The sequence below is a fragment of the Lytechinus variegatus genome, chromosome 12 (assembly GCF_018143015.1).
Source record: "Lytechinus variegatus isolate NC3 chromosome 12, Lvar_3.0, whole genome shotgun sequence".
NCBI lineage: Eukaryota > Metazoa > Echinodermata > Echinoidea > Temnopleuroida > Toxopneustidae > Lytechinus > Lytechinus variegatus.
The window spans coordinates 16,082,773-16,103,096 of record NC_054751.1 but is presented as its reverse complement, the minus strand read 5'-3'; the positions used below and the strand labels follow the sequence as shown (position 1 = coordinate 16,103,096).

Sequence of the window (20,324 nt, the reverse complement as noted above, 5' to 3'; positions counted from 1 at the left end):
CAGGCGCGTACGCAGGATTTTTGAAGGGGGGGGGTTCGAGCTGATTTTTTTTCGAGCTGAGTTTCCCCCTTCCGCGCAAAGCGCGAAGCTTTTAGTGTTTCATAAATTAAAATGAAAAGGGGCCGTTTCTCTTGTCTCTAGTACCTCCAATTCGGTTGACTATATTGCAATTTTGAACCTTGTTTTCAAAAGTGATTGTGAATGCACAAAAGAGGTATACAATGGATGAAATTAAAATGATAATAACTCAGCGCGAAGCGCGGAAGCTAAAGCGTTTTATCATTTTTTTTGCCATAAAAAGGGTCCCGAGAAAAGGGTTTTCTCAAAGATATATTGAATACTTTCTTTGGAAAGATCAGATTTGATTACAAACAATTTAGCAACAGTGCATATTTTTAACTCCCAAAACAGAGAAGATTGGTAGAGGAAGATATTCCTCCCCGCGCAGAGCAATGAAACTCTGAAATTTCAAAGGGCTGACGTTTCATCAAATGTAGATATCTCTTATACCCTATCGGCTCTAATTCAATTGATTTTCTAAGATTATTGAACTTCATTACAAGGAAAATAGTGCGCAAAAAGTTGAAACTTCTGCGATGCATTGAAACTATCTATCTATATAAAAAAAAGGATGTCTATTTTTTCTGACTTATCCTGAAGCACTTCATTTTGAATATAAAGAAACTTAAGTGTCATTCAAAATTTCAAACTGAGGGCGCAAAACAGGACAGGAGATGAATGTATACAGGGAAATGACATGAAGTTTAATACAATTTGATAAAAAAATATTGTACTTATTTATTTAATACGACACGAATTTCATACCTTCCTCTTTTTTAATTAGGAACCTGTTTGCCCCAAAATTATGGTTGTTTAGTAATGAGCTGAAAAGCGGGAGAAGTTGACTTTATGGAAGTGACGGTAGAAACTGATATAAAGATTTTACCCGCCCGGAGCCGACCAGACCAGAAGTTGCGCGATCAATTGAAAAAAAAAGATAACTTCATATATTTACTTCGGCCTAACCTTACTCAAATTCATGCCCTAATATTTTAACTTTAACTGGCAAGAAGCACATAGCTGAGGTGGAAAAACAGGGTTAGAGAAAGGTGGGGGAAACAATGGAGAACTTCAATATTGTCATTTAACCGCGCGCAGCGCGGAAGCAAAATTCATATATAAATTTAGAGCAAGAAGAGTGAAAGAGTTTCTCTTTTGAGAAAAAAATAAAGAATAAAAAGGAAAAAACCCACAAAGCTACCTTCCTTTCTTCCCTTTCCTCCCTTCCCTTTTCCTTTTCTCCTCTCTTTTTTCCCTTCTTTTTTTTCTTCTTGGGGACGTTTTTTTTTTTTCTTGGGGGGGGGGCGACCGCCCCCAACGCCCCCAACGCCCCCCTGGCTACGCGCCTGGTCAAAATTCAAAAGCTGCAAAATGACACAATATTGGAAGTCACTGTTCTTTTTTCCGTGGTGATGAGTGAGTTTCTCAGCGGTTTCCTTTGACTTTGATCAATAATTTCACCACAGTTTCAGTAAATATCAATGAACATATCATTTTATTCTCGTTGAAATGATACCCTACATGATGTGACTATGGTTCAAATGGAGGTGCAGTGCCTTGAACTGCGGGGCAAGGTCAAAATTTAAAAGTTGCAAAATTACACTGTCACTGTTCTTTTTTTCAGTGGTGATGAGCGAGTTTCTCAGTGGTTTCTTTTAATTATTCTCATGCACCTTAACACGGGCTTAACACCAACATTAGCATAGAATCAAACACACCTCTGCACAAGCAAACACATAACAAGCAACCAAACATGCATTTCAAACCACGATCTCAAGCCATGTTATCTCACAGAACCATCACTACAGAAGCAGAGGCTTGATTTGAATGGATTTTCATCTGTATTGACACAGACAAAAGAATCATGTTCTGTATTGACCCTTCATGACTATTTCTGCTCGTTTTGCAGCTTTTCAGTTCTACCTCATCCTACACCATGTACACTTTCCAATCTTGCTCTTTTTGTGATCGCATGATCTTAACAAGCATGGTATCATTTTAGAGAAAATTAAATGATCTTTTGAATGATGCATTGTGTAAAATTAGGAGTTGGGAGAAATTAACGGCCAAAGTCAGATCTCCAAACTTTTTTGAGGGGTTTATTTTTTAACCTCAAAAATGTCCAAATTAACTCACAATAGCTAATCATCATCATCATGCATACCTCGCTCAAACGGACAGTAGAAACGTAGTGTTGGGACAAAAGTACTTTCATAAAGTATTTTAGTCTTTTTATATACCCTTGCAAATTGGACCATAAACACATATTTTTCTTAGCGAATTAATACCCTTATTTCATTAATTTAGTGTTTTTTACACCCTTATTACAATTTCAATGGAAGTGCCCCCCCCCCTAAAAAAAGGAGACAACGACGTGGCTGTTAAAGGAACCAATAACCTATATAGGAACTGTTAGAGGCAGTGGCGTAACTACGGGGGGGGGCATGGGGGGCACGTGCCCCCCCCCCCAATCGGCTGGCCAAAAAAAAAAAACCGGGAACTAAGAGAAAAAGAGAGAGAAAGTGAAAGAAACATAGTGGGAAGGAAGAAATTATTGTTAATTATTAACCGTATCAGACATCTGAGCAGGGCAATTACTTAGAAACATTGTTGCCTGCTTAAGACTGGGATCAAATTGCCGGTCAATAAAATTCCAATTGTTTTCCACGGGCCCAATTTATTGCCCGCTCAGGAAAGTCAATTAGAAAATGCGTGGAAATGTAGCGGGCAATAAAAAGCAGCGCTAATATCCGGGTATTCTACGCGTTTTTGCACGCGTCTTTGAACCGCGCAGTGCTGTAGGTCATAATGGTAATCAAGTTAAGACAACGCTGGATACTGCGTCCCCAGGCCAGGGACGCGTCATTTCGATTACGTCACAATGGTAAAGTTCAGAGGCCCAGTCTGCTCAACATGATAAACTAGATTCTCATTCTAAAAAATTAAAATATCTAGATTTTAACGATTTTTGCTCTAGATGCCTGATTTGGTTAATAATAGCAATATTGACTGGCCTGGGGGCGAAAGGACATATATCGCCCTCACTAAATTGATATCACCCTCGTCTGCGACTCGGGCGATATAAATCTAGTTTGGGCGATATATGTCGTATCGCCCCGAGGCCAGTCAATATTGCTTTATTATGTTATATTATAATTATGTTATGTTATATTACATAGAAACAAAAAAATATATATAACTTTATGAAACATAATTTGCTCAGGGTCTATGTCTTCATTGTTCCTGATACTCGCATTGTCTGTTTAACGAGATATATAATCTTGTTGTACTAAAACTTTCCGTTTTCAAGTCAATATACACCAAATATATCTCCTCGCACTTCGAATTATTATTGTTTTATGTAGTGACATATTTTAAGGTCTTAACATTTCTTGTCCGTGCTTACGTTCGCATTAGTGGATTAGTGAGATAATATGTCTGCTCTTCATGATTTCCTAAAATTAGTCCTTAAAATGTCAATTTTTTTAAATCTGAATATCAAAGATTTCAGCTTACGCTCGCATCATTTGGTTAGTGGTCTACGTGAATTCCTACAAACAAGCCTTAGAATGCCCCTCTTCAGGTGTGAATTTCCAAATTTTTCAGCTCGCGCTCCCAATATTTGACTAGTGAGATGCGTATGATAATCATGACTACAATGACTACAAAAAGTATGTCTTTAGGTGTAATTCTAACAAAATCAGCTGCGCTTGGCACTAGCATTAGATAATTATGGTGAGATATGTGTACTCTTAAGGGATTCTTTAAAAATAGTCCTTAAAATATCCATGTTTGGGGTCGCTCGCTTCATTAGATTAATAAAATTCGTGGTCGTGAATTACTACAAAAATGCCTTAAAATGTCCCTCTTCAGGTCTGAATTTCCTAAATTTTTAGCTCGCGCTTCGTGCTCGCAATATTTGATTAGTGAGATGCGCATTTTAATCATGGTTACAATAATTGCTTTATGTGTTTGGATGCATATAATTCTAACAAAATCAGCAAGCGCTTGGCACTCGCATTAGAATACTATGGTGAGATATGTATACTCTTAATAGATTCCTAAAATATAGTCCTTAAAATGTCTGATTGGGATCAATATATACAAAAATTTCAGCTCGCGCTTCGCGCTCGCATTGTTTGTTAAACGAAATAAGTACATATCATGATTACAAAAATTTGCTTATAATTTCCCCTTTTACGTCTGAATATAAAAAATTTTCAGCTCGCGCTTCGCGCTCGCATTATGTGATCAGTGACATACTTATCCGTTTAATGACACTGTCCTTAAAATATCTCTATTAGGTCAGCATAATTAGCAACTGAGCGCTCACTTGGTGACTAAAAACTTGGTGCCCCCCAATGCCGTGACCCACGGTACGCCACTGGTTAGAGGTTATATTTCTTTCTCATTTTTGCAGGAAAATGTTCAATTGCCCCGACGAATAGCTAATCGGAATTCAAATTTTGCACTGATTCCAAAACACCAGTGAATTTGACCCTACTCATGACCTTTTAGGCATTAAAGGGGAAGTTCACCTCGACAAAATCTATGTTGTAAAAATAGCAAACACTTAGACACTTGGATCCCGTTCGCGAAAATTATAAATGACAAACCATGTCACCCATCTCTGATGGCGATAGTCATTTTATCCACATTAAAAAAAATTCTACTTATTTACGTCGGTCAAAATAAAACTGGATTTGGGTAGAACCCCTTAGCTAAAAATCACAAAAAAAAAAACTAAAAAAATTGATAGGCCTACCCGTGCGCGAAAATTTAGTAACCAAATGTGATATTAAACACGATAGATTTTAAGTGCGCCATCTCTCCCAGTGAATTGCCTTCCCATTAAAAAAAAACACACACATCTTCGATTGACATTCAAAATGACACACTAGATTAATGTGGCAATATCTGTTTTATTATATAAACGGTGAATTCGTGTATCAAAAATATACTACAAGATGAGTTTCATGGCTTATCAATGTTAATCTGATTATAATACTGACCCGTTTTTGTCTTGCTGCAAAAGAATAATTATAGATCCTATACATGCTATATGTTCGTCTTTATTTGTATCATAATTTTTGTCTCGAGCACAGATCGTAATGTTTTAATTAAAGGACACGTCCACCCCAACAAAAAGCTGATTTGAATAAAAAAGAGGAATATCCAACAAGCATAACACTGAAAATTTTACCCAAATCGGAATGTAAAATAAGAAAGTTACTATGATATCTTAAAGTTTAGCTTAATTTCACTCTCACAAAACAATTATATTCACATTCTGGTTAGTATATGCAATTGAGGGGACTGATGACATCAACCACTCTATTTCTTGTGTATTTTATTTCGTGAAATATTCAAATTTTCTCCTCATTGTCATGTGGAAAAAAGGTTTTATTCCTCCTTGACATATGGATTTACCATTGTTTCAATGGTTTAGTCAAGTTGGTCCTTACTGTCAAATGTGTAAAAATTGATATATTGCATAATTCAAATAATTTCATACAATAAAACACAAAAGAAATAGTGAACGAGGGACATCATCAACTCTCTCATTTGCATATCACTGAGTTGTGCATATTTACTGTTTCATGAAAAATACGTGATACTTTATAAAATGTCAAGTTAAAAAAAATATTATTTGACGTCTGATTTTGATTAAATTTTCAGCTTTCTTGTTTGATTTTTCTCTATCAATTCAAATCAACATGGGTGATCTTGACCTTCATACAAAGTTCACCTCGAAACCGACACGACTGTGGCAATCACTGGCGTATTGATACAGTCACACCAACGAAACAGATTCCAGGGCCCTGTCTTACAAAGAGTTACGATTGGTCCGATCAACCAAAACTATGGAAAGCCATCAGTGAACATATAAAATGCATGTTTGTTGAAAATACTTTCCAGATTATGATGTATATTAATACACTAATTTTTTCTTGAAAATTCAGTCTGCTTCTTTGTGTTTAGAAATGATATTGTACAAGTTTCCTGTAGCAGAAATTATGACATCGATGGATTTCCATATAGTTTAGGTTGATGGGTTTAATCCGATAACTCTTTTGTAAGACGGGGAACAGACCGATCAAAGCTATCATGGTACATCGAATTATACACACAGTCGACTTGTTAAGAGTCCGTTCCGCACCGACGTGACTGTTCCCGGCATCCTTGAATTGCATTTCTACATGAGATAATGAAATTCATTGTATGGTTGGGGCGATCGTCTAGAAATAGGGGCCTGCATTGGGTTGACTCTATGTTACAAAATTCAAAATTTTACATATCTATTTTGATCATGTTTCTTTTAATGGCAAGTCACCTCCGGCAAAAATTAAGTTGAATATAATCGGAAAAAATAACAGGTATACCTAATATAATTAAAAGTCGGATTATTAGAAAATCACGACATTTTGAACTTTCACTTATTAATAAAAGTAGAGATTTGTATCATTAGCAGTGTATTCAAGTGAGAGACGATGACGTCACACAATCACTACATATCTTTTTTTATTCAATTCAATTATCAATTAATTATGTGTTATATTATTTGACATATCATTTTCTCACCCCAATCATTGCAAAATCACTATCATAATTTGAATTTAGTGAATGGTTCCTCATCATTAAATATTCTGATTTTTTTTATTTCGTGTAATACAGTAAAAAACTTCAAAATAGCGAGTATGTAACACCATGGCCCCCTCATCTGCATAGCGCCCAGAAGTGCTTACGGTAGCATAAATACTCTCTTAGCCCATTGAAATAAATTGGTCTGTTTCCAGGCAGTTGACTCTGATTTCAGTTGGATGTAATAAGGTATTCATGTCGTCATGCTTTTGGCCACAATACGCAGATTTGTATCAAAGTGCATGTATGTGGAGTGTTTTCTACATCTACTGAAAAATCATCAAGATCGAAATACAGAAACGCAAAAATGAATTTAATATAAATATTTTCTTTTTTGTTAAAGATGATTACGTCACAGTTAAGTACTCTAAAATGCATTAACCTGCAGGCGTATTCCTCAACTCAACATCCAACTCAGTCACACAAGAGAAACCAAATTGGGAACAGGGCCGGATCCAGGATTTCTAAGGGGGGGGGGCATTTTTATACAGGAAAATTTTGACAAGCAAAAAACATTTAAAAAAAAATCACTCCCAAATGGAAGTCATTTTGTTACAGGAAAAATTTGACAAGCAAAAAAAAAAAAATTGTGCCCCTCAATGGGGAGGGGGGGGGGGGCACGGGCTGGATGTCCCCCCGACCTGGATCCACCAACTGTTATTATGTATATCGCAAATGGCATACCATTAATATCTTTCAAGTCGGTTTCTTTGATGTGACTGTTGCATTAGATTTGGTAGGAATATTGGTAGGTTTAGCAAATCAGATCCAAGACCCATTAACATTTACGACCAATTGCAAATTTTGGACAATGCTTTTGATTTGTAGTAAAAGGATGGTGAGTGTGTATAAAACAATTGTCCTAATAGACCACTGATATTTTGCAATTGATTGCAAAACTCCGTTGATAAGGGATCAAGGTATTCGCAATATTTCACCCGTCCCTTCAGCCACTATCTTTATATTTTGAATATTTTTTTTTCGTAAAAAGTAATTTATTTCAAATGAAAACGAAAAAAAACATTAAGAAACTTATGCTAAAATAAATATCCGTAAAAGGAACTTACTTTCGGCTCAAAACAAAAATAAACTTTTCAAACCGACCAAAAATCAAACAGACAAAGACTAAGAAGAATAAAGAGAAATTTAGATAGGAAAGAGAAAATCCCGACGAAACATATATGCTTTTGAAATATTATCCTTTGCAAAGTTTCACATGCTCCATATCTGTTCAATATTGGTCAATATAAAAGACTTTATATAAATTACATTCCACTGGCAAGTCAATATTACATTATATTCACCGGAGGCACTATTGCCATCTGATTAAATGGATTAACACTGACATCATCCGGATGGCAATGGAATCCTGCAGGTGAAAACGGGAAATTTTCGAAGGGTGACGACGATCTTGAACTCTGAGTGACGAAAGGGTTTCCTTGATCGGCACCGTAATCGTAGACGTAGCCGTATGGCGGCTGGAACGGAACACCATTCGTTGTTACCCCGTGCGTCGCACTCGTCTGGGTTGTCATTGTCGGGACATTACCTTGGGGAGCAGACGACATCATGGTAGTTGCTTTCGAGTCAGTCTGCTGGGGCGCATACGGATGAGCGAACGGCGGCGCCCCAACGGCTGAAACACCCTGTACACCGGCTGCGAAGACGTTCGCACCAGTTGGGATCGTCGAAGCCGGATATGAATTCGTTACTGATGAAATAGTTGGGTTAATTGGTGCATACAACATGCCCGATCCAGACTTAGGTGGCGCCATACCTGCGGGAATCGAACCATTCATGGTTGGATGATAAACGGTGGCAGGAGTGGGATGCGATGGATGCACTCCAGGCGCGGGTTTTGTCAACTGGCAGGACGACACAGAAGATGATGACGTATATTCTGATTTGGTCACGTGGTTTGTGATGGTTTTAGAAGGCTGAATGTTTTGCCCAGGAAGTTGTGAAGCTCGGATATTCACCAATGATCGTGCAGTGGCATCGCTGCTGCTAACAACAGCTTGCTTTTTCAGCTTGCTACGACGGTTTTGAAACCATATTTTGACCTGTAAAGATAAAACATAGCTGTTAATTTTGTTCTGTTATTGAAATCGCTTTTAAAAATATATCCATCTATCTTTCTGCAAAGACAGTATATACATGGCACATATCGGCCAAGAGGCTCAATTCATTAAATGTAATTCGCATTCTATTAAAGAATCATTACGAGACACCCAATTAGCTATTTTCGAATGTAGTGTAAAACAACAATAATATTTCCAAAACTCCTCCGCACTTAACATCATTTCTCTCTCTAAAAAAAAAGAATTTCGACAGATGTTTTTTTATTAGGATATTTCGTATACAACTGTTCTATGATAGAATTACATACATTGGAAGTGAACGCTTATAAAAAAATCCATCTCTTCAAAGCTTTTGGGAAATTACCTATACTTCCTTTAAATCATCAAGTCATAATCTTTCACAGTATCATCTTTTCAAATCATATATCGCGATTTGTATCCTTAGCGAAAATTTTATTTGGGTGAATAGCCCAGCGCACACTATACGATTCGTTGCGATCAGAATTTCAAAGAAATTGTGAAAACATTTGATATGAACATTTCAACCAATAAAATCCTAGCGATCTAAGATCAGAATAGTGGTAGGACTACTAAAATCAAAATTCATTCTAATTCAAGCCCCCCTTTGGTAATAAAAGCAAATTCATTTCCAAATCGTAATGACGTCACCATCGGCTGCGACTTGAAGCCGATTTACTCAGACCACAGGGCTAGTCGCAAAGTAAACTTATGATTTTATTATTCCTTACATTATGCCGAACTTCAAATCAAATTATTATTACTTGTTGGAATTTTCACATTTGATGCAAAATGCGATTTATCAAAAAAAAAATCGCGTCGTATCTGATAATGTCCGCTGGGCTTTAGAAAGGAAATAGTTGAAACAGTTTGAAAGGCTTACATGATGATCATCAAGACCAATCGAGTTTGAAAACTCTTTCCTCTCTACACTTGTCAAGTATCGCTGTTGGTCGAACCTCTGCTCCATGGCGCAAATTTGATTCCTTGTGAACGATGTGCGTTTTTTACCAACTCCACCTGTTCAAGATATCGAAAACAAAGGAATTACATAACTCCGCCATCCATTAAAGGGATCGTCCGGGCTGAATGTATTTATAGCTTTAATAAATGGAGTAGAATTCACTGAGCAAAATGCCGAAAATTTCATCAATTCGGATAACAAATAACAAAGTTATTGAATTTTAAAGTTTAGCAATATTTTGTGAAGACAGTCGTCATGAATATTCATTAGGTGGGGTGATGTCACATCTCCACTTGTTCTTTTGTATTTTATTATATGAAATTAGGTTTATTCAAAAGTTTCCCTCCAAGAACTAGAAATATTGGATTGACAACTTATTTAGTGCATTAGATATTTATGGCTGCAACTTATCCCATTATAAGGAAGACATATTATTCACACAAGTATGAAATAATGAAAAAAATATGAAATAGCATAAGGAAACGGAAAGTGGAGATGTGACATCATCAGCCCAGCATCTAATGAATATTCACGGCGACTATTTTCACAAAATATTGCTACCTTAAACCTTAAACTTCAATAACTTTATCATTTGTTAACTGATTTTGATGAAATTTTCGGCATTTTGCTCAGTGAATTCTACTCTATGTATTAAGATACAAATATTTTCAGCCCGGACCACCCCTTTAAAACGAGTGCATCAACTGCACAATTCCATGCGTATCAGAACAGCGAACGCGGCGCCAGGATATTCTGATAGCTTTGGAGAGGGGAAAGGGGGTGGGGGCAAGATTACCTTAAGCTGACATTTTTTTCCCGAAAGCATCCTGTAATAGGGACCATACACTCCTCCATAGGCATCGTCTATGGAAATATTCGAATAAATCACATCAATGAAAATTTCATAAGCATCGAAAAAAGGTTTTTGTATCTGGCAGTTCACAAAATCACGTTAAATATAACTTGAAGAAGATGATTGCGCTAAACACTCACTTTTCATTTTGCATTTCACTAAGTGATTTTCAAGTATCTAAGTTTTATAGATTTGCTAATAAAGAAGCTTTTCACTGTGTCACAATAAGCTCAATAGGCAAGCCTACAATAAAAATGAATTTAAACGTCATGATAGCTAGGAGTCGAACCAGGTGCATGTAAACTACAAAATCTTGGAAGAAAAAATATAAATTGAAAAAAAATCATATTCAAACGTGCATACCTCTCGATCTTGATCTTTTAGGAATGGTGCCACTGGAGGCCGTCATCGAGTGCGTCAATGAAGACATCGCCATTGCAGCCTGGGCTTGATCTTCGAGGGACGATGTCGATGCTAGGCTTGGTGCCAATGAACAAGACGATGACCCTGTCGAGTTCGAATTGACGCTGAGATACGATGGGGGTGGGGTCTGCGTGAGAGAAATAATACTCATATATTTATTGGCTTGATTATTCTATTTATGTACACATTCATTTAAAAAATCCATTCATATCGTTATTTTTATTTAAATGAATAACGATAAACAATTCCATTATTGAAAATATGTAGGTATTCATATTTGAAAGAACTGAGGAAAAAACACTTCAAGAAAATGTTATATTATATCAGTTGTTATAGACCAATACTTGTCGTATACTGATTTACAGGGGATGAGATCTACTAGGGGAGAGAATTAATAAATATGTTTTGTTATTAGTGATGCAACAAAGGTGTAAATCAGTAAATCAGAATTTTTTCAAAAATTGTTATTTATTATGAAGAAGGCCTGCTTCGATATCCTTCCACCCAATTCCCCTTTTCAAGAAATTGTTCCATCGAGAAGATCCCAAGACTTTGTTTGCTTCAACAGGGCATTGCCCTCTACCCTTGATTGTATGTGAATGACACTTTGAATCTTCAAATAATTTAAACTGCGAATGACACTTTATAAAATATTGAAACTTGTATTTCGATAGCATGTCACCCGTCAACGTGGGAAGCGTATTTAGGGGCCGCGGAACGGTTCTGAAGGGGGGGGGGTGAGCCAAAAGTGGGAGGGTGTGGGCTGACCATGCAGACAATCGCAATCATATGGTCATTTTTATGTTTTTGTACGCGGTTTTTAAAAAAGAAAACGTGTGGGGGATGAAGTCCACACATTCCCTCCCCCGTTTCCGCAGCCCCTTGTATTCACGGCTCCGAATACAGAATAACAAATCTTCCATTTTCTCTCTATATGAATTATTATCCATAACTTCTTTTATTTTCTTTCATTAGACCTATGAATGTCAGGTTACTAATTTAGGGTAGGTAATAATGCACTTACAGGAACCTTTGATCCGGGTTCATTAGAGCTGATGATGTTAAGAATCCCGTGATCGGTCATGATGGCGCTCTGGTATGGTCTGTCGGTCATCACCAAGGCCACAGGGACTCCGGGGATCGAAGCTGCAGTCGTGTTTGGTTTCCGGTCGATCTTCAGCAGCCCATCTCCTGGTGCATGGGGCTTGTAAGTGTGCTGGTTTATCCTCTTACCATCCTTCTGTGGTGGCAATCTGATCTTATTAGGGATCTTGATGGTGAGAGGAATATGGTATGGGTGACGCGGTGTTCGGTAGTCACCAATCGAGGTTGGAGCAGCATAGGAGCTCATCCGAGGGATCGGCGAGGGAATCGCGGAAAGTGATGCCTGCAGCTGGGCGGGAAACAGTAAAGGTCCACCTGATGCTGATTGTGGGAGGCTGGGGTTTTGCTTGGCAAGATTGGAGTTGTCACCGGAGAGCGCGTTAAACTCCGAATCGGACTCGGAGCAGAGCAAGTTCTTGATTGCTTCAACGCGGGATGCCGAGTTTGCCGGCAACCTCGCCGCTGCAGCTAGGTTGTCTGGGACAAGTCGAGTAACTGGCGGTGGTCCTAATAATTCCATGGTGTTATCTGTTGGAGGCAGGGGCACCGAGCCGTAGGAATTGGGCAAAAAGTGTTGTTGAACTTGATCTGCGATGGAAGCCGTCGTCGAATTAGATGTGATATAATCTTCCAGAAGCATTTCCGATCATTCCTGAACAGTACATAAACTAATAAGCCGAACGAACGGAAGTATATACATAAACAGTGTGTTGGAAGGTTTGTTATCAAGTAAAGACGAGAGATAACCCCAAAAGCATACAAACGCTTGTCATAAAGAAAAGAAACACTGTCAAAAAAGAAGAACTTCATATATGAGCAACCTGTAAAATTAATGCATTCACCTTCTTTAGGCAGGTGTATGGCGAGGTTACTAACCGGACAAAGATTTCGGAAGGAATGCTAACAAGTCCTTTTGCGACGTAGGAGTTCCCCTCTGACGAAGTGAACCATTATCATCTCCAAGTTGTGTCTATTGTCCCACCCGTGAACATGATTGTATAGCTCTATTCATTAGTTTCGCGGACATCATGCTATGTAAACTCTTCTTAACGTTTTAATCCGCATATCCAGGAATTCAACCCCTTTTACACGAGAGTCTAAGACATGCGTATTAACATCAACATGCATACATGCACCTCAAGTAATTCAAAGCAGTGCTTTAGCGGTGACTTCGTCCATGCAAGAATTGATGCTCAAAATACAACATAGTTATTTCATTTAATGATTGATAAATATATTATTCATATTTACCAATTTATTACATATATATCAATGAAAAGTTACCAAAGAAAAACATATACCTTAAGAATGATATGAATATAAGAATGGGCAAGATCCTCTTCCAAAACATAATTATTAAGTTCATGGGCACCTCCTTGAGAAGGAAGGCTGCCTAAGTGTCCCGAAGCTTAATTTGGATAGTTCTGTAAGAAAAATTATAAAACAAAGGACTAAATTAATAGACTTGTATAAGCACTATTTGACCTCTTCTTTTCACATGATTTGATCATTATGTTACACTGTGTAGAAATTGATTAAGGACAGAATTCCTTTTTGAGCAAACTTCACACCGGCAATACCGAATGGATGCATAACGAAATGAGCGATTGCTTTGTTAAAGCGTGATATGATTTTGTGTGTGAACGGGACAAAAGTTCCACATTGATTCGACGGAGACCGAATACTGTCAGTTCATACTTTTTCGAGCGTAACAATGATCATGGTAACAGAAGGCTTTTAAAGCACATGTGCTAATGCCCTAATCAATGAAAGAAGGCCCTTGCTTAAAGCTTTTAGGGGCGTTCACGTAATCTCTCTTCTTAGCAGTGTGTAATTCCAAATCTAGATTCCAAAATCAATAAAGATCCCCTTGCTATGGATTAATCAAACATTATTGAGATAAATTCAAGGTTTCTGCAAAAGACTTATAATCCCATGTACTTTTTTTTTTAAATTCATGCCACTGAAAATAGTCTTGCTTACGTCACACCGTAGAAACTGACCCTAAAGCAATCGATGATGTGCCATTTGAAATAACGCAATAGCTTTGGTCTGTCTGGCCCCGTCCAAGATATATGACTGATACGAACAATCTAAATTATATGGAAATCCATCAATGGCATATTTTTTTTTCTCTAGGAAATTCGCACAATGTCCTTTGTAAGCAAAAAGAAGCACCCTGAATTTTTAAAGGGATGGTCTGGGCTGAAAATATTTAGATTCTAATACATAGAGTAGAATTCACTGAGCAAAATGCCGAAAATTTCATCAAAATCGGATAACAAATAGTAAAGTTATTGAAGTTGAAAGTTTAGCAATATTTTGTGAATAATAATAATGTGAAAACAGTCGTCATGAATATTCATTAGGTGGGCTGATGATGTCACATCTCCACTTTCTTTTTTTAAATGTTTTTACATAAAATCATATTTTTTCATTATTTCATACTTGTGTGAATGATATGTCTCCCTTATGAAGAAATAAGTTGCAGCAATAAATATCTAATGCACTAAATCAGTTGTCTATCCAATTTTCTAGTTCTTGGAGGAAAAAATGAATAAACCTAATTTCATTATATTAAAATACAAAAGAACAAGTGGAGGTGTGACATCATTAGCCACCTAATGAATATTCATGCGACTGTTTTCAAAATTTTTTGCTAAACTTTAAAATTCAATAGCTTTGTTATTTGTCATCCGATTTTGATGAAATTTTCAGCATTTTGCTCAGTGAATTCTACTCTATGTATTAAGCTATTAATACTTTTAGCCCGGACCATCTCTTTGAGAAAACGATAAATGTATGACTTTACATCATTATCTAGAAAATAATTTATGTTGAACAAATATGCATTTTAGATGTTGATGTTGCTGTGCTTTCATTAGGTGTGGCGGCTTTTCATAGTTTTTGGCTGATCGGCTCAATCGTAACTCTTTGTAAGACGGGGCCCTGGAGTCGGTTTCGTTGGTGTGACTGCAGTCCACCCCCTCCCCACTTCTAGCGTTCAATCAATGTTCTCGTTGTGTTTCGGGTTTTAAACACATCGTGGATATTTTCAAATACAGGTATCATGAGGCATGTCTATATCAGAGAAAAACGTGAAAATTTTATTTCAGATACTACTATATACCTAAACGAAAGAAAAGCAGAGGGGAAAATCCTTTTTTCACAAAATAGACTGAGTCAAAAATACATTTACTTTGTATCTTATGAACCTACTTTCTTGGCTACAAGAAATTAGCAGCATCATTTGGACACGTCATTGAATTTGTAAAATCAAATGTTTACTGGAAATTTTTTTACGGTTAGGGAACGATTCCTCGACGTCATTTCGTTTCCCATGATTTAATTTTTAATACTATATTTTCAATAATTCAAGCATTATTGTTTAAACTGTTAAACAACTATTGTAAGGCTCATATGGGAAACAACCTTAAAAAGTTTAATATGAACTTTATTTCCAATTTCAACACGATACAGGTTTATACAGCAGCATGAATCCATAAACATGATAACTTCAACAAAATAATAGAAATATTGACAAATTAATAATTTTATAAGCTTTCATCGAATTTGCATCGAAGTTTCACTGTACGTTAAATTTCCCGGGGATGAGTGCACGAATATTGATAAACAGGTTGGAAATAAAAATATTTGAAACTTGCGTTAATATCTATTGTTTGGTCAATTATACAAGTTCAACACTGCACAATTATTATTGATATCCAGTTTATTCCAATAATAATCTATTTAGAAATAATTGTATCAATATTCGATCAGGGGTGTGGCTTGTAAACACCTTTATGGCGTCTTTTGGAAGATTCCTACCAAGTACCAAATACTGAGTTAAAAATAACACGAATCGATCTTGTGAGGTGATCGTATATGCCCATTATTTACACACATAACACAATTTTGTTTCAAAATTCAAATAAAAAAATCGTAGCAATAATTTCGAGCTGTTTCCTTTAAAATCTTGTTTAATTATATCGTATTTCCTTACATTATTTGTTCATTTTTATACCCAGGAGCAGATCCGGGGAGGGGGAGAGTGCTTACCACAAAATACATTATAGGCCTGAGTCATAGATAACTTCTTTCATTAAAAGTGCCCTACGGGGAACTATCATACCCCCCCCCCCTCAGACGATCCCACTGTTTTAATACTCTTGTCAATTCTCACGAGGGATTTATTCAACGTCCTCCGAAGCACAGGATTACAATGTTTACTCATTAGTTTTAATGTGCCAACTCCTAATATACAGTGTTAGTTTAAAGCATACATATTCGCATACATTCATGTAATTACGTAACAGAACGCTCATTCCCCGGGTTATTCCTGTTCATTGGAGAACGATGATGTTTAAACAAATTCGCTTTCGTTATGTATCCATGGACTGACATTGTTATTGTCGGGGGAAATTCACTGCAAACACAGTGGTGTGTGTGTGTATATTTGAGTTTTGTCAGACGTGTATCTTTTTATATCTGATTTCATTGTTTCTCCTTTAAGTTATATATGATTTATGCTTGTATTAAGTTAGTGAAAAAAGTCAAAATATGAAATGTAAAATATTATATTATGTGTTTTGAAATATTAAATTGAAATGTTATATATTTGTGTTCATGGAATCAGAATAAAACAGTATGAAAAAAAGTGTATCAATCAGATATGATTATTTACGTCTGGGACCGACCTTTAACGTCACTATCCGAAAGACGTGACCAGGGCTCGAACCTCGAACCTCTGCATCAATCTGTAACTTCCCCACAGCTTGGATTACTGGCGCACGCCACAACGCCCAGTTAAAATGGTATTAAAAGTTAAAGTGGTATTAAAAATGAATTCAGTGTTGTGAGAGGGCAGCAAACATCATGCACAAAATGTTCAATTAATGATAATATAAACGCATATCAATATATATTATCTACATATTTTTTTATCTATATTTAGATGAGGGTCAACACAGATGATGACACAGGGAACCATACTTCTTATAGCTTTAGACTTCGTCAGATGCCGTCTGTAAAAAAATAATACAGACTATTAAGACGACAGACAGTAAGTGATATCTATATTCTATCTCGTTCTCAATGAACCTCATCTCAATAAGTTACATACTCCATATCAAGAGCGTTTGGTAAGTGTAAACTTGGCATCCCAATAGTTCAGTACCAATTACAGGGGTATTCTTACAGGACCACAAACGTGTCTTTTTATGCACACCTCTCTCTCCCCCTTTCATTTTCGTTATATTTTTATTATCTTTTCCCTTTTTCATCACTACTTGAGGTATCATCACTACTATCGGGTATCACCCTGCCCCATGTAGCGCCACACCAAGTATGTCCAACAAAAGGAAACCAAGGCACTGATGGAGACAAACCTGTGGCTTTTTTATAACCCATTGAACGTGTATTTGTTCTATTTTGGAAGCCAATTGTTTTCCAAGTTATGGCCGCCAAAAATTACAGAGCTCTGAAGGCGGATTATAGTCTTTTCGATATTTATTTGCTAATGGTCCAGTGGAGTTGAATACTGGCGATTTCAACATTACTAGTAATTTAAGGAACATTTTCAATCCCTCGGAAATCGTCTTCCCGCCGATAGCTCAGTTGGTAGAGCGGAGGACTGTAGTGGAATAAAAACTGACATCCTTAGGTCGCTGGTTCAAATCCGGCTCGGCGGATAGCACCTTTTATTTAATCTATTTTTGAAAAAAAAATACGCTCGAAAAGGGGTATTTAGTATGAACTGACAGTATTCGGTCTCCGTCGAATCAATGTAGAACTTTTGTCCCGTTCACACATGCACAAAAATCATCAGGGATTACAATCAGGCTTTTAAAGCACGTAAACTTGGCATCACAGTTCGTGCCAATTATAGGGGTATCATCGAATTACAGGACCACGAACCTGTCTTTTATGCACATGTTACTTCCTCCCTTAATTTTCTTCCTCTGTAAAAAAACATCGGGGATCGCCCTGCCCCATGTAGCGCCACACCAAGTATGTCCAAAAAAAAAGGAAATGAAGGCACTGACATAGAGACAATAATGTGGCTTCTTAATAACCCACTGAACGTGTATTTGATTGGATTTAATTTTTTTTTCTTCTACATAACAATATAACATAACATATATATATATATATATATAACAAATATATGTTGACAATAAGAATCAGACATTTATCATTTAGCATAAAATTGGTAGCAGAAGATGGATTGCTATTGTAAGCAAAAATGCTTGAAAAATAAGAACAAACCGGAACACATAGCATGAGCAGAATTTGTTCTGCTTTGGAAGCTCAAAGTTATGGCCGCCAAATGTTACAGAGCTCCGAAGGCAGATCAATATATAGTCTTTTCGATATCTATTTGCTAATGGTCCAGTGGAGTTGAATACTGGCGATTTCAACATTACTAGTAATTTAAGGAACATTTTCAATCCCTCGGAAATCGTCTTCCCGCCGATAGCTCAGTTGGTAGAGCGGAGGACTGTAGTGGAATAAAAACTGACATCCTTAGGTCGCTGGTTCAAATCCGGCTCGGCGGATAGCACCTTTTATTTAATCTATTTTTGAAAAAAAATACGCTCGAAAAGGGGTATTTAGTATGAACTGACAGTATTCGGTCTCCGTCGAATCAATGTAGAACTTTTGTCCCGTTCACACATGCACAAAAATCATCAGGGATTACAATCAGGCTTTTAAAGCACGTAAACTTGGCATCACAGTTCGTGCCAATTATAGGGGTATCATCGAATTACAGGACCACGAACCTGTCTTTTATGCACATGTTACTTCCTCCCTTAATTTTCTTCCTCTGTAAAAAAACATCGGGGATCGCCCTGCCCCATGTAGCGCCAAACCAAGTATGTCCCCACAAAAAAGGAAACCAAGGCACTGACATAGAGACAAAAATGTGGCTTCTTAATAACCCACTGAACGTGTATTTGATTGAATTTAATTTTATTTTTCTTCTACATAACAATATAATATAACATATATATAACAAATATATGTTGACAATAAGAATCAGACATTTATCATTTAGCATAAAATTGGTAGCAGAAGATGGATTGCTATTGTAAGCAAAAATGCTTGAAAAATAATTACTCTTGCACACCCGGAAATACCCCCCCCCCATCGCACATTTTTAAGTTGCGTTTATTGTTTTCGTCTGCCTCGATCGATACTCGATATGCGGCTTTCTAATATTTTTTTATTTTTCAAAATCTTTTTTCTTTACTCATTTAATGCCTTCATCTTCATTTGTAAGTTGCCATCTCTCATAAATGATCGATATGTTTTATGTAGGGCTGGCTAATTCTGTAAAATAAAATATCAAAAAAAGAGAGAGAAGTTCGAATTGCATGGAACAGGACATTTCCTATTAATGAAAGAGGCAAAGTCTTGTGACGCATTCTCGCAATTGTCTCATCAAGTTGTCGTGATACAGTTACACCATGGTTACACCAACAAAGCCGACTACAATGATATGTCATTCGAGAGCGATGATCGGTCTAGAGGTGTGGCTGAGAATGATTCATATTGTTTACCTTGGTTTAATCGTTTGAATCGTGACACCGTCGATAGCTCAGTTGGTAGAGCGGAGGACTGTAGGGGGAACGCAATGATATCCTTAGGTCGCTGGTTCGAATCCGGCTCGACGGATTTCCATTTTTTGTGGAAATTTGAAAACATTTTTTATTGATAGATCGATTAGATAACATTGAATTGGATTGTTTTTATTTTGCAGAATATTAATATAAAATATGTAAAGAAAAGGATACCCCAAATCATTTAAAAAGGATGTATTGCAAAAAAGTCAAACCTTGTTAAAGAATTTGACTGAAGCCAATAACTCATTCTTCGTTGTTCGAGATTTCATAAACTCATCCATCATAAATTATTCATGAAGAGTTTAAATTCTTATTTATAAACTCAAGAAACATGCAATAAAGACTCCGCTCTACCAATACAGACTACGACCCAAGTCCAGTTAAAAAATCTCAGACTATTCAATCTTGATTTGAAATAAAAAAAATCTTTCGTCTTCCCGCTACATTGAACATCGCAGAAGACTGATACTTCTGTCTCACTCATGAGGAATTCGGACATGCTCGACAAATTGAGGAAAGGGTTCCAACAAAGGTCGGAGGGGGGGGGGGGGAGG

General features: G+C 36.8%; 1 protein-coding gene and 3 non-coding genes across 4 annotated transcripts; 3 read left to right on the top strand and 1 right to left on the bottom strand.

Annotated features, from left to right (window-relative positions):
- Positions 1 to 4,962: 4,962 nt before the first annotated feature.
- Positions 4,963 to 13,072, bottom strand: LOC121424909 (muscle segmentation homeobox-like). The gene is made up of 4 exons (XM_041620793.1): positions 12,066 to 13,072; positions 10,982 to 11,168; positions 9,685 to 9,821; positions 4,963 to 8,765 (listed from the first exon to the last, which is right to left on the bottom strand). Exons 1-4 carry the CDS (start codon positions 12,783 to 12,785, stop codon positions 7,992 to 7,994), a joined length of 1,818 nt encoding a protein of 605 aa, XP_041476727.1. The 5' UTR covers positions 12,786 to 13,072; the 3' UTR covers positions 4,963 to 7,991.
- A 4,674-nt stretch (positions 13,073 to 17,746) lies between these two features.
- On the top strand, positions 17,747 to 17,835 carry TRNAY-GUA. The gene is given in 2 exon segments: positions 17,747 to 17,783; positions 17,800 to 17,835. It is a non-coding gene; the product is annotated as a tRNA-Tyr (tRNA).
- A 778-nt stretch (positions 17,836 to 18,613) lies between these two features.
- TRNAY-GUA lies at positions 18,614 to 18,702 on the top strand. The gene is given in 2 exon segments: positions 18,614 to 18,650; positions 18,667 to 18,702. It is a non-coding gene; the product is annotated as a tRNA-Tyr (tRNA).
- Positions 18,703 to 19,734: 1,032 nt separating this feature from the next.
- Positions 19,735 to 19,822, top strand: TRNAY-GUA. Its single transcript is given in 2 exon segments — positions 19,735 to 19,771; positions 19,787 to 19,822. It is a non-coding gene; the product is annotated as a tRNA-Tyr (tRNA).
- The last annotated feature ends 502 nt before the right edge of the window (positions 19,823 to 20,324 follow it).